At 36.4% G+C, this 15,269-nt stretch overlaps 1 protein-coding gene across 3 annotated transcripts in view; it reads right to left on the bottom strand.

The window, feature by feature from the left end:
* PRRG1 (proline rich and Gla domain 1) overlaps positions 1 to 15,269 on the bottom strand; it is a 306,130-nt gene that overhangs the window by 50,666 nt on the left and 240,195 nt on the right. For all 3 annotated transcript variants that reach the window (XM_027054179.2, XM_027054180.2, XM_027054181.2), the window contains exon 3: positions 7,688 to 7,848. In XM_027054179.2, the coding sequence (XP_026909980.1) occupies positions 7,688 to 7,848 (161 nt within the window). The remainder of the gene's footprint in view (positions 1 to 7,687; positions 7,849 to 15,269) is intronic.

Here is a 15,269-nt window from a genome sequence, read left to right as displayed (position 1 = left end):
TACTAAACATGTATCTGACAATGGATTTGTATCTAGAATATATAAAGAATTCTCAAAATTCAATAATAAAGGAAAACAATCCAACTAGAAAATAAGCAAAAGACATGAAGGGAGATTTCACAAAAGAGAATATATCAATAGAAAATAAATATATGAAAAAATGTTTGACATCATTAGCCATTAAGGAAATGGAAATTAAAACCACAATGTGACATCACTATACACCTATCAGAATGACTAAAATAAACACCACCAAGTGCTGGTGAGTATGCAGAGAAACTGGATCACTCAAATATTGCTGGGGGAAATGTAAAATGGTAATCTGTATAATGACAAATTAGTTTGTCCGTGCCCTTAAGAGTTATATATATACTTACCACACAACCCAACAACTATATTCCTGGGGATTTACCAAAGAGAAATAAAAACTTAGGTATACAAAAAAACCTACAAACAAATATTTACAGCAGCTTTCTCAGTAAGAGCCAATATTGCAAACAACCCAGATGTCCTTCAATGAATGAATGCTTCAACAAACTATGGTACATCCATACCAATGGACTACTACTCAGAAATAAAAAGGAATGCACTACTGATACATACAACTTGGATGAATCTCAGAAGCATTATACTGAGTGTAAAAAGCCAATATCAAAAGATTCCATATCATATTATATAATTCCATTTATATAACATTCTTGCAATGACAGAATTATAGAAGTGGGGAACAGATCAGTGATTACCAAAGGTTAGGGATGGTGGTGGGAGAGGAGGTATGTGACTATCAAGGGAAGATTTTGTGATGATGACAGAATTCTGAATCTTAACTGTAGTGGTGATGACAAGAATCTACCCAAGTGACAAGATGGCACAGAACTATATACACAGAGTGTACCAATGTCAGTTTCCTAGTTTTGATACTGTACTACACTTATAGATATAACCACTGGAGAAAACTGGGTTAAAGTCTACAATGGGACCACTCTGTATTATCTTTGTAATTTTCTGTGACTCTATAATTATCTCAAAATAAAAAGTTTAAAAACCAGAATGCATCTGTGGAAGTATAACTTTGACCATGAGATTTCTTAGGCCTCATATCAAAATAAGTATATGGTTTGTTAATTTAAAAAAGTCAATACCTATTCGGGGTCTTTTGTGGTTCCATACAAATTTTAGGATGGTTTGTTCTAGCTCTGTGAAGAATGCTGGTGTTATTTTGATACAGATTGCATTGAATGTGTAGATTGCTTTGGGCAGTAGAGACATTCTAACAATATTTGTCCTGCCAATCCATGAGCATTAAATGTTTTTCCATTTCTTTGTGTCTTCTTCTATTTCTTTCATAAGCCTTCTATAGTTTTCAGAGTACAAATCTTTTACCTCTTTGGTTAGGTTTATTCCTAGCTATCTTACAGGTTTTGGTGCGATTGTAAATATGGAAGTTCCTCGAAAAAATTAAAAATAAAGCTACCCTACGACCCAGCAATTGCATACTACCAGGTATTTACCCAAAGAATATAAAAATGCTGATTTGAAGGGGCACATGCACCCCAAAGTTTATAGCAGCGCCATCAACAACAGCCAAATTATGGCAAGAACCCAAATGTCCACTGACTGACGAATGGATAAAGAAGATGTGGTATGTGTGTGTACACACACACACACACACACACACACACACACACACTACATGGCGATCAAAAAGAATGAAATCTTGCCATTTGCAACAATGTGGATAGAACTAGAGTGTTATTATGCTAAGTGAAATAAGTCTGTCAGAGAAAGCCAAATATCATATGATTTCACTCATATGTGGAATTTAAGAAACACAACAGATGAACATAGGGGAAGGGAAGGAAAAATAAGATAAAAACAAAAAGGGAGGCAAATCATAAGAGACTCTTAAAGACAGACAACAAAATGAGGGTTGCTGGAGGGGATGTGGGGGGAGGATGGGCTAGATGGGTGATGGGAATTAAGAAAGGCACTGGCTGGGATGGGCACTTGGTGTTATATGTAAGCGTTGAATCACTGGGCTCTACTCCAGAAACCAATACTACACTGTATGTTAACAAACTTGAATTTAAATAAATATATTTTTGAAAAAAGTCAATAGCCTAGCACATGAGTCTTCACAGCAGTTTTATTTGTAACAGCCCCAAATGGAAACAACCCAAATGTCCATATACATACTACTCAGCAATAAAAATGAATGAACTATTGATATGTGCAATATGGATGCATCTGAACATAATCAATGCCAACTAAAAGAAGTCAATGCATGATTTCACTCATAGAAAACTCTAGAAAATTTAAACTACAGTAAGAGAAATCAGATCAATCACTGCCTGGGGTGGTGGTGATCGTGGGGAGAGGAAGGAGGAATTATAATGAGGCAAGAAGGAACTTTTGAGAATGATGCATTTGTTTACTATGTTGGTTGTAGTGATTCACAGTGTGGTTTCACAGGTGTGTGCATATGTTAAAACTTACCAAATTGTACACTTTAAATATTTGTGGCTAATCATAAGCCAATTTAACTCAGCAAGGTTTAAAACAATTGGTAGCTTACACATACACAAATAATAACCAGTTAGAATATACCATGGAAAAGAACACCCATGTATAATAGCAACAGAGTAATAATACTTAGGGGCCCACCCAAAAAATGTGCACAATTTGTATGATGCAAACTACAAAACATTCCTGCAAGACAGAAATGTTGATTTCAACCAAAAGAAAGAAATTTCCTCTTGGAGAAGGTGATTTAATATCTTCAAGATGTTAGTTCCCCTTAAGTTAATTTACAGACTAAAAGAAATCCCAATAAAAATACTGACAAATTATTTTTTCTGTAGCTAGACAAATTAATGCTAAAATTTATATGAAAAAGCAGGCATGCAAGAATAGCTCACAAACACTGGAAAAGAGGAGCATATAAGGGGAACTGGTTCTAATTTATACTAAAATACGCTGAAAATCCTAATTAAAGCAGTGTGGTAATGGCATTTTAGCAGAATGATGGACCAATGAACTAGAATATAAAATCTAGAAATCAATTAAGTATATACTGAAATTAGGAATATGATAAAGGGTAACTAAAATCACTGAAGCAAAGAAGGATTGTATAAAAAATGGTCTTTGGACAACTGAATAGCATGTGAAAAAGATTATATCCATAATTCATGCCATACTCAAGAATAAACAGTGAGTGAACCAGAGATCTCAATGTCAAAACTCAAGTATATTTGTAAGGAGAAACTGTGAATTCCTCTATCCCTAGGGTATAAATAAAGATTGTTGACTATGATCAAAAATCTATATTCAATAAAATATGTGTTTAACTTATGGCTATAATGAAAATGAAAAAAAATGCATTAAAAACCCATAAGCAAAGTCAAAATATAAATGACAATTGCAAGCAAATATATGAAATACACATCACCAATAAAAACAAATATCTCTAAAATACTTTTTAGAAACTGAGGGGAAAAAAAGATCAGAAGCCGGATAGAAAAGTGGGCAAAAGACAAAGACAATTCACAAGATAGATATAAAAATGGCCCGTAAAACACATGGCAAAATATGCCACTTCACTCATAAGCAGAAACAACATCAAAATATCACATCTCACCCAATGACTTGACAAACATGTCGAAATTTTCTAGATACTCTCTGCTGTTAAGACTGTCATAAAATATATATATTTCATTCTCAAATATCTGGTGGGAGTACAAAATAGTACAACCCTTATTGAGGGCATTCTGGCAATATCTAACAAAACTACATATGCATTAACCCTTTGACCACCAATCCACTTGTAATTCACCCTGAAGATCCACTTCCAATAATGCAAAAATACAGAAGCACAAAATTATATATTACAGCATTATCTGTAAAGTACAAAAATACTCAAAACTAGTTAATACCCAAATACAGTTGACTGGTTGAATACACTGGCACATCCTTATAAGAAAGTAGTATACAGCTTCTAAAAAACAGAATAATCTCTGAATACATATGGAATGATATGGATGAATGAATGAATATAAAAGTTGTCCCTCTCCCCACTATGGTATTAGTATTATAATTCTGAAACCACTCTGTGTGTGCTGTAGGACTGAGTAAATGAGATAATATATTGATGTTATTGGGAGCCACGGTTCTCACTGTCAAAAAAACAGAGAATATCTCCATCTCATCTACAAATACAGAAAGGGGAAACAAATAAGAACCCTGAGGGGTACTGGAATTGGAGAGCAGCAGGATGAATCTGTAAGTTCACATTTTTGTACATATACATGTGTTTGTGATTTTTTCCCCCAAGTTCTGGTGCTGGAAGGCCCAGAAGCAATGGTACATTCATAGCAATGAGAATATACTAGCTACTACATCTTGATTTCTAAATACTATTTCTAATAAAAGTAACCAAGGCTCCTCACAGAAAAAGCCAATTCCAAGGCGGGGGCAGGGAAGTACATGATGATCCTGGAACATTTTGCTCACCCAAAAAGTAAAAAAGTGCTTTAAATAAATGATAATGTCAAAGAAGCAGAGAACCAGTCTGAAGAAACTTCCATTAGCCAAATATGGGACAATGTGACCAAAACATTGACAATAATGGATTATAGCTCTTGAATAAAGTAATCTTTAGGTCTGTATAGCTAGCTAGCTAGATTGTTCCTGCCCATAGTGGAATGTCAACTAACAAATGTACACAGGATGGAGTTAGAAATCACCACTGGAAACTATAATTGATTCAGTCAAAAATCATCAATAGCAGATATTAAAACTAGTGGGCAGAAGTCTGATGAAGAACAGAAGACTTACATAGTTTCAAAGTATCTTCCCGCTAAAGTTCTTACCTTTCCTTTAAAGGAGAATGACAAAGCAGGATGAAAACTCTGGCTTTATGAAAATGATAGAATACCTAAAATTTGTATTTTTTGATAAAAGATAATATCAAAAACTAAGTTTTGCTTGTTTTAAAAACATGAGCCAGTTTTTATTAAAAACTGCATGCTACAAAGCACTATTTATACTACAATACTACTGTTCTTTAAAAATTACCTGTGTATGGGGAACCTGGGTGGTTCAGTTGGTTAAGCGTCTGACTTCAGCTCAGGTCATGACCTCGCGGTTCGTGGGTTCAAGCCCCACGCTGGGCTCTGTGCTGACAGCTCAGTTTTTGATTCTCTGTCTCCCTCTCTCTCTGCCCCACCCGTCTGCACTCTGTCTCTGTCTCTCAAAAATGAATAAACATTAAAAAAATGTTTAATTATCTATTTATTAAAAATAGGCCAGAATATATACCAAAATTACAAAACTGATGATGCTAAATATTGAAATGATTCATTCATTTCATGTTTTACTATATTTTCAATTTCCCTACAATGAACATATATTAATTTTATAAGAAGAAAAAAATAACTATGTAAAATAAAACAAATAAGGACTAAGCAGATGCAGGGGGAAAAAAGGCAAAAAGAAATTAAAAGCCCAATAACAGTGCTTTTGTGAGTGCATGATGGGATTATGGATGATGATTTTTTTTGTTTTTGATTGTGGGATTTAAGTAAGATTTAAAAACTACTTTAAACAAATAGACAATCAAATTTAAAACTGGGCAGAGAATGTGAAAAGGCATTTTGCCAAAGATTACATATGGATGGCCAACAGACACATAAAAAGACGCTCAACATAACTCATCATCAGGAAAATGCAAATTAAACCACAACGAGATAACACTTCACACCTTTCAGATTGGCTACTGTCAAAAAGACAAGAAATAATGTGTTGACAAGGATGTGGAGAGAAGGAAGCCTTGTGCACTGTTGGTGGAAATGTAAATTAGTACACCAACTGTGGAAAACAGTGTGGAGGTTTCTCAAAAAAAAAAAAAAAAAAAATAACCCAGTAACTTCCACTACTGGGTATTTACCCAAAGAACATAAAAACACTAATTTGAAAAGGTATATGCATCCCGATGTTTGCTACAGCATTATTTACAATAGCCAAGATATAAAAGCAACCTAAGTGTCCAATGATAGGCAAACAGATAAAGAAGATGTGGTACATACACACACACACAATGGAACACTACTCAGCCATAAAAAAAGAATGAGGTCTTGTCATTTACAATAACATGGACGGAGAGGGTATTAAGCCAAGTGAAATAAGCCAGACTGAGAAAGACAAATACTGTATGATTTCACTTACATGTGGAATCTAAAAAACAAAACAAATGAACATACCCTTAAATACAGAGAACAGGCTGGTGGTTGCCAGATAGGAGGTGGGTGAAGGGATGGGCAAAATAGATAAGTGTATTAACAGATAAAAACTTCCAATGATAAAATAAGTTAAGTCACAGTCATGAAAAGTACACCATAGGGAACATAGCCAATAATATTGTAATAACAATAACTTTGTATGGTGGCAAAAGATGACCACACTCACGGTGGTAAGCATTAAATAATGCATACAATTGCCCAATCAATATGTTGCATACCTGAAACTAATTAGTACTGTATGTCAATTATACTTCAGTAAAAAAATAAAAACATAAAAACTGATGCTCACAGTTTATCAATTTATACACTCTGTTTTTGCTATGCACACTGGAATACAACAATGATGCTTCCCTGATCCTCTCTCCTGGAGCTCCTTCCTCTTACCTCCTGGGTCCTTTTCTACATAACAAAAGATCAAAACCCCTTTCATTAAAACTTCTGTATCTGCTGCTTCTAAGACATAAATGCTGTCCCTCTAAGCACATCTGACATCACTTACTTAGCGCCCAGTGTTATTTTCAAGGTCGGCGCACAGGAATGGATCTTTATATGCTGGCTACCTCTGGTAATGTAATTTCCAAGTGCAGAGCAGTTCCACAGAATTTACACCACTGCCGTTTGCATTTCCAGCCCTGCTCTCCTGGAAGAGCATGCCCTCTAGAGTAAAGAGTGGTAAAGAGGGGTTTTTCTTAAAGTGGGGAAGGGAGTTGAGTTCAAAAATAGATATGTCTTTTCTTTTGTACTACAAGTAAAAGATTTTTATTATTTGTAAAAATGTTTTTTAATGTTTATTTACTTTTGAGAGGGACAGAGAGAGACAGAGCGAGAGCAGGGGAGGGGCAGAGAGAGAGGGAGACACAGAATCTGAAGCAGGCTCCAGGCTCTGAGCTGTCAGCACAGAGCCCAACGCGGGGCTCGAACCCACGAACCATAAGATCATGACCTGAGCCGAAGTCGGACGCTCAACCGACTGAGCCACCCAGGCGCCCCAGGAGTAAAAGATTTTTAAAACCGTGTCAGCCTCTATTAGGTTCCTCCACTCTTTCTCACTGATTAAGCAGAGTCAGGTGATGATATCTATATTCTTCCCCAACAGAGCCGTGTGTGAAACAAGTGCTTCCCCCCTGCCAGGATGATCCATCTGAGCTCAGCAGAGTCCTGTGGAAACAGGGCCCTGGAAGACAGACCAACACACGGGGAAGTGAACCTGGCTCTGCTATCCACAGAGTATTCTTAGTTAGACGCCACTTGCAGAGTTCTTCACAAAGGCAGTGTGGGATCGATTTGTAATTGGTAGCAACGCATGCCATTTGGGAATGAAGACTGCAGACATCCATCCAAAAGGTAGGCAAAGCTTGTGAACGGCTCTTAAAAATTGCCAGTGTACTTACAGTTTTCTCATTATTTTCAAAAGCTTCTCTTGCTTCTTCAAATGTGCAGATTTCTTCTTTGCATTCACGTTCAATGTTGCCCTGTCTTATTTCTTCAAAAAGTCCATTAGCTCTTGGGTAGCGTTTCAATACTGAATTGGCTTTTTCTCCTGTGAGGAAAACTAAGGAGAGAGAAAATAATAAGCATAAAATTATAATTTAAAAAAACACGTGGAAACTTCATACACAAGGTAAAAACGGCTGGGTGCTCTTTAGAAACCACAGCCAACATCCTAAACCTCTTCCCGTGAGTCAGCAACAAAGTAACATTTAGCTCCAAACCACCACCTCTGCTGTCTTCCTCATCACATGAGCATGTCCTTTCAGTAGCAGTTGCCCTGGGCAGGGACAGTGACATAATTAGCTGTTAGATTCAGACTTTAGCACATTCCTGCCAACCATCGGCATTTAAATATAGTAATAGCGATTCCACTGCTTATACTCACTGTTGTAAGCAGATTACCTCCCGGGCATTCTGCTGTTGCACAGCAGCAACCAAATCAAAATCCAGTCTCCAGACTACCAGTCTTTGTCCCTCTAAATAAACCTAAATAAAGCTGCAACTGACCTAGCAACATAAACCCAGAGAACCCCTGCTTGTATGAAGGGAAGGGATGACAAAATAGCATCAAGAAATTAAGATAAATTTGGCCATAATTCATTCCAAGGAACACTAATTATTTTGTTCTAAGTACACTTAAAGTAAATATATTGTGATATTTTAACATATTTAACCCAATTTCACTGTCCTACAGAAAAAAAAAAAAGAAAATTCTTCTGCATAAACACTAGAGACATTTCATATAAACACTCAAAATGCACATTTATGATACCCAGTAAAATAAATAAGGCACTAGTTATATGTATACTTATAGGGAATTATTTCTATTTTAACATACAGATTCATTTTATTTTTTTAATTTTTACATTTATTCATTTTTGACAGACAGAGAGAGACAGAGTGTGAGCGGGGAGGGACAGAGAGAGAGGGAGACAGAGAATCGGAAGCAAGCTCCAGTCTCTGAGCTGTCAGCAGAGAGCCCGACGCGGGGCCAGAACTCACAAACCGCGAGATCAAGACTTGAGCCAAAGTCAGATGCCTAACCAACTGAGCCACCCAGGTGCCCCATACAGATTCATTTTAAACTATACTTCAATTTCACTTTTCTAAAAGTGTCATACTTGTTCATATAAATAAAATGCTACAAGAATTTAATCTCTGCTAATGCAAAGAAATCAGAAAACTCTCTAATCTTACTGACTTCTAACATAAGAGAAGGCATATTACAGATAATTTTAAGATATTAAAGAAAAGTCTATATTTTACAAAGAACATTTTGAAGTAAATGAAAAATGAAAAACAGTTAAGTGCTCCTTTAAAGATGGCAACAATAGGGGTTCCCAGGGTGGCTCAGTCGGTTGAGCATCCAACTCTTGATTTCAGTTCAGGTCATGATCTTGCAGTGTGAGTTCGAGCTCTGCATCAGGCTCTGTACTGACAGTGAGGAGCCTGCGTGGATTCTCTCTCTCCTCCTCTCTCTCTACCCCTACCCCGCTCACTCTGTCTCTCTCAAAATAAATACATAAACTTAAAAAAAAATTGTTTTTAAATGGCAACAATAGCAATGAATTTAAGGTTTACCTCATTATAGAAATGTGTATTTCACTTTACAGAAGATATGGATTCATTACTTAGGATTCTTCAAAGTATCCAAATTGATACCAGATCGAAAACTATGAGCGGGCTTTCATAAGACTTTCCTTCCTTCTACACCTCAGAAAGATAACTATCTATAACAATGAATTACAGAGTCCTAGAATATCATTAAGAAGAAACTGTAAAAAATAAAAGTTGTGGCAAGTGCTAGAAATGAAACTAAAAGGGTGATCTGAGTTGGAAAATAGCAGTGAAATTTTTTAGCACTACTTCTCACAGTGGCAGCATGACAATTCCTGCACGAATTAAGTCATACAGATTGCTGGGCCCACCTCCCAAAGTTTCTGATTCCGCAGGTCTGGGGTGGGGCTAAGAAGCTGTATTTCTCGTAAGTTGCCAGGTAATGCTGATGCTGCTGGTCTCACTACCATAGTCTGAGAACCACTACCGAAATGTGAGCTTCTTAGAAAACTAGTTCTGAGGAAGGTGTTTATGGAATGTTGGGATTAACAAATTTAACAAATCTGTTACTGTGTGACTTTTGAGGGTCCTTAATATATATTTAATCTGTATCTGCAAATCTCCAAAAAAGGAATACATTTGTCATATTTATTTGAATACGGGCTCCTCTGAGCCCTTTATCAAAGGACACTTCACTGAATTAACAACTTCCTAGCCATTGGTTATGCCCTCTGAAATGACATACAATTCTCTTCCATGTAACAGGTCACCTAATACATGAAGATGGTAAATGATTTCCCCTGAAGTTTCTCTTTTCCAGGATAAACAGGTCTAGTTTCTTCATGTGTTGGGCACATAAAATGGACAGGAGTCTCTGCACTATCTTTATCTCATAAAATACAGTGTCCTACACTCAGTGCAATACTCCATAACATTCCTTGTTTTTAAACACAATGTATTAATACAGTCTAAGATATCCCTGGCTTTTGGGACAGTTTTCTTTAAAATAAGCCAATCAATCAACAACAATGTATTTTAGGATTTTTAAGAGAAAAAACTAAATTCTGCTCAGAGAAAACTTTCTTTTATGCTATCTACATGGAAAAGGGGGTCAAGGAAAGCAGGTAACTCTTGTAGCCAGAAAGCAGGCTAATTCAGAAGGTTAAACAACTAACTGTAAGTAAACCTATAGTAGGACACAGCTCTTCTAACCCCAGTCTAATCAAATTACCAAGAACATTCCACAAACACATTCTGTGTATTTCTTGTACTGAGAGGCAAAGTAATATAATACTGAGAACTCTAGAATAAGCTGGCGAGTAAATTTTATGTTACTTGCCAAATCTGGTCAATTAGAAGATACTACCTGGAATAACAATCTGACCCATAGGAAAGACACTTATAGATTAGTTATGTCTGCCATATGCTAGGGAACAGAAAATTATGGTAGGGCCTCATCAAAGCAATTTGGAAATCTAATGAACGATACCAGAATTAAGATTTTTTCAATGTGGAAACAAAATATAAAGGAGAAGGTGGCAGCTTGGACCTATAGGAGAAGATCAGACTATCTTTTCCGAAAATACTGGGCATTTCCTGTGATGCAAGGGATTGTATTTGGACTTCAAAAACTAAGGCAGTGATGTTTAAAACTAAAGTTGATCACTTCCCTCTGCCTCCTTCTCATCAAAGGGTGTGAGTCAGCCCACAGCTGTCCAGAATCATGTGTATGCCTGTATCAGAGATTAAATAATGTGACAAGTATACAGAATGACAACACAACACTGAGGTGTTATTCAAACATGTAATTTTCTCATTAAAGGAAATAAAGAAAAACCTAAAATGTATTCTTTAGGTTCAGCTGGGAAAAAGCCTTACTAAAGAAAACATTTAAATGTAAGACTGACACATTCACACCCACCAAATAAGTATATTTATCTTAAAAATGTAACTACTTTTTCATGATTTCAAAACTAATAGCTCTCACCTCTGCTTTCTCTTCAAAAGAAAAGAATAAAAATAAATGAGAATGGCTAATGTAACTACCTATATTACTGCCTTAAATAAAAGAGGTAGTTGTAGAATATATTTCTTAATGCATTGTAGGATACTAAAACTGATATTTTAATGCCAAAAATCTTTAGCCAAGTGCAGTCACGTACAAAGATTTCCTGAAAAACAGCAGATGATAAAACCTGAAAGTTAAGAACCACCTTTGAAAAATCTCTACTCCAATTATCTAATCAGTTCTTTCACCTTGGGTCTGATTTTGCTAAAGGAACCACTATTTAACATTACAAATGTTGACATTTTTCTCTTAGGTGAACAAAATTCTTTTTCTTAGGAAATATTTACTGAATACAGACTATGTACAAGGAGATCATAGCAAGTTACAAAAATGACTAGCAGAGGCCTCTGCCCACAAGGTTCTTCAGTGTAAACGATAATGAAGATAAAAGAGATATACCAAGAACTCTAATACAAGACTAACCATGGTGGATGCTCCTCAAGGTGAGAAAGCAGGCATAGTTCTATTGGGTAGGTATGTTTAGATGACCTAAAGGACCCCTGCAAAGCTTTTTTGGTTTGGCCTTTTAAGGACTGGTAAGATTGGGATGTGCAAAGATGGTGAGGAAAGACATCCTAGGAAAACAAAACAGTGCGAGGGCTTGGAACTGAATAAAACAAGGGACATAAATAAGGAACAGTGAGTGGTCAATAGGTGCAGAGTGTAAGAATCAAAATGGGAAGTGAAAAATAAAATTGGAAATGGGGGTCAATAGCCATATCATGGAGGCACTTAATATTAAGCTAAAATATTCAAACTATTTGATGGCATTCAAGATTTTAGACCAATACTTCATTACTTAGAAAAATGTATAAATACAACAGATTTATGAGTAGGTTGAAGAGAAAATTCAAGGGAGAGAGGCTAGGTAAGAGGCTGCTGACAAGAGACCAGACTGAGAAATAATGAGGCCATGTGTTAGAACGGTGGCAACAGGAATGGAAAGAAGGGGAAAGATAGGAAAGATATGGCTATTGGGCAATTTCTTCAGCCACTACACCTACCATGCACCTTATCCCTCCATTCAAACCAAATCTTACCATTCTCCATTTGTTTCATGCCTAATTGTGTACTAATATTTCATCTGCTTAATGAACTCCTATTCTATTCAGATGTAACAGCCTCTAAAAACTTTCTCCAGGTTCTACTATCCGTGTCATTAGACAGAGGTGCTACAGACTCTAGGTATTTGCATATAACTCAATTACAGCAAGTAATTAAACTATATTATTATTTTTGATATGCCTATCAAAACTCAACACTGTAAGCTTCCTGAGGGCAGAGTCTGTGTATTATTAGTATTTTGATCCAACCAGTCTTTCATAATACCTGGTAAAGAACTTGTTAAGAATAGAATTTGATAAGCATCGAATAAATGAAAACGCACAATGGGAGGAGCTTTAAGACTAAGTCACTAGAAGCTGAGAAACCATGGACTGTGTCTCTAATTATGAAGCAGCACTGCAAACGTAATATATGATTGTGAAATAAATACATTTAGGGCAAAGCTTCTAATGAGACAGCACTTGAACATCCTTTTTTAGCAAGAGAAACTATCTTTTGAAATGTATAGGATACTTCTATTTATGCTCCCCTTGGAGCAACATTTTTTGTTCTGAAATAATCATATGATTTCCCCTAATAGTTATGTAGAAGTGGAGTAGCTAGACACATACTGTTTGGGGAAGAGGGCAAAGCCAGATGCTTCTTGGTTTGGCAAGGAACTAGCATACTGGTACCCAAACTATGCACCAAGGGCCCCGAGGGTGCTGCAGCAAATTCATGGAGAATGAGCAGATATTTTGTATTTCTGAAGGAAATGCATTGATATTCGAGATCTGTTGCACACCACACAAACTACCAGCTTAAGGTAGTTAACATTTTCATCATTAGATAGTTCCAATATTCATTTCCTTTGTGAAGATGGATTTTCAGCTGTGGTTAAAAAAACATACTGCATGAAAAATCAATATGGAATAGGAAATGGAGGTGACCGTATCCAATACGATTCCAATGGTTAGGGAAATTGGACAGTGCCCAAGAGGCACACACATCCTATAAGTAACTGCATGCCTATTTAAAGTTGAAATAAAAATATTCCTTTCTTTCAATTTAGGTATATCACTTTTCCAAATGGCTACTAAGCTGTCAGGATATAAATACTTATTAAGTTGTTTGGACCTAATTACTTAATAAATGGAATTATTAGGCATTTATTTCAACCTATGGCTGCTATGAAAAAAATCACTCTGACAATTAAAGGCACCATAAATTCAGAAAGTTTGGGAAATTCCAGCCTGGAGACACATGGAATCTTGCCATTGGTCTCCCAAATCTATTAGGCACTCCAAGCTTAAATGGGTGGGGAAGTTCCTTCTCTGAAGAAGGAAACAAAGATCCTTTGGAAGATTCAATGTTACAGAACTTCTCATATAAATTACTCATAAGATTAACATCACTAGCCACATCACTCAGTCGTAGATTATACTAAGTTAGCTCTTCCTCAGTTAGCCACCCTGGTTCTAGGAGTCTGCCTATAGAAGAGACCAGAGATATAAAAACTGAAACAACAAGGTCACTAAATGGCTGAAACACTGGGAAATCAGGCCTACTGTATTATGGAGTGGGCACAGGTAAGTGAAATGCTACATAAAAAGGTTCGCTTTTCATTTTCTAGCACTGCTAGAAATTACTGCCAGCCCAGCTAGGGCAACTTATGTCTCAATTACTGTGGTGATTCCTTTGGTGTCCCTGGAACTGTTCTGGGTACCAGAAAGCCTGGTTTAGGTGCCGGGGTTTTGATGTAAGACTACATACTAGCAACAGTAGCAAGAAGATCAAGAGTAACAGAAAATGGGGACTTTGCACAAACTAATCTAGCATTCCATTATCTTTTCTTCAATGCAAGAGTCAAGACCTACTCTTCTAGACCTAATGTGTAATCCTAGAGTTCTTAAATTTCCCATGGGAATGGGGTTTGACAGGGAAAGAAGAAAGACATTCTTGTATTACCAGGGGCTGTGGTTGTTTGAGTAACAAATGTGATCTCACTGGTATCCCAAGCTTGTTCAGTGGTGGACATCAGTTCCACATTTATAAAGTTAATAAAGAGTTGTTAGAGTAGACAGCTATGTGAGAAAAGCAAAAACCCTAAGCTTGCTTTCTTCATCTGTGAGATTGAAATAATAGCACCAATCTCATAGTTATAAATGAACTCATGTACATAAGATACTTTGCTCATGGCTTGGCAAAGAATGAATGCTCAATAAACAGTAGTATGACTTGTCACTGTCACAGTGGCAGTTAATCCATAAAAGGAAAAACAAGAGATCTGCCAAACTGATAATAAAAATACAGTCAGAAAATACACAATAAATGAATAAGGATAGGGTTAACTTGCAGGGAATCCGTATGCTTAACACTAGGGATGCCTGGGAGTTTGGTCTCCTAGGTCAAGTTTGAAATGAAATGTACTAGCTTTATAAAGTGCTGTTTTAAGTCTGAAACTCTCTTGGAGGCACTCAGCACTAGTCTGGACTGTTTATTAAAAATGTACAGATTGATGGTTTGCATCTGACTTAACTAATTATGCAGCCTACTCTCAGCTCTATGTTCAGTAGAGTAGCAAAGATTTTCAGTAAACGTGTGCCTTGGCTCCCCAGAAACCAAGGTTATCTTAGACATATCTTGGTGGTTCACAATTGAAGACAAAGCATGTCCTCTGTGACTAAAGATGGCCTTAGGAGCCATTTTTCTCCTTCTGCACCATACCTTTAGCCACTATTAAAGCCTTATGAGAATTTCATAGGTTCTTCCAATTACCTAATGTTGCCTAGTGGTTACAATATACTTTGATG

This window comes from Acinonyx jubatus, chromosome X, assembly GCF_027475565.1.
Source record: "Acinonyx jubatus isolate Ajub_Pintada_27869175 chromosome X, VMU_Ajub_asm_v1.0, whole genome shotgun sequence".
Lineage (NCBI taxonomy): Eukaryota > Metazoa > Chordata > Mammalia > Carnivora > Felidae > Acinonyx > Acinonyx jubatus.
This window is presented reverse-complemented; position numbering and strand designations above follow the sequence as displayed.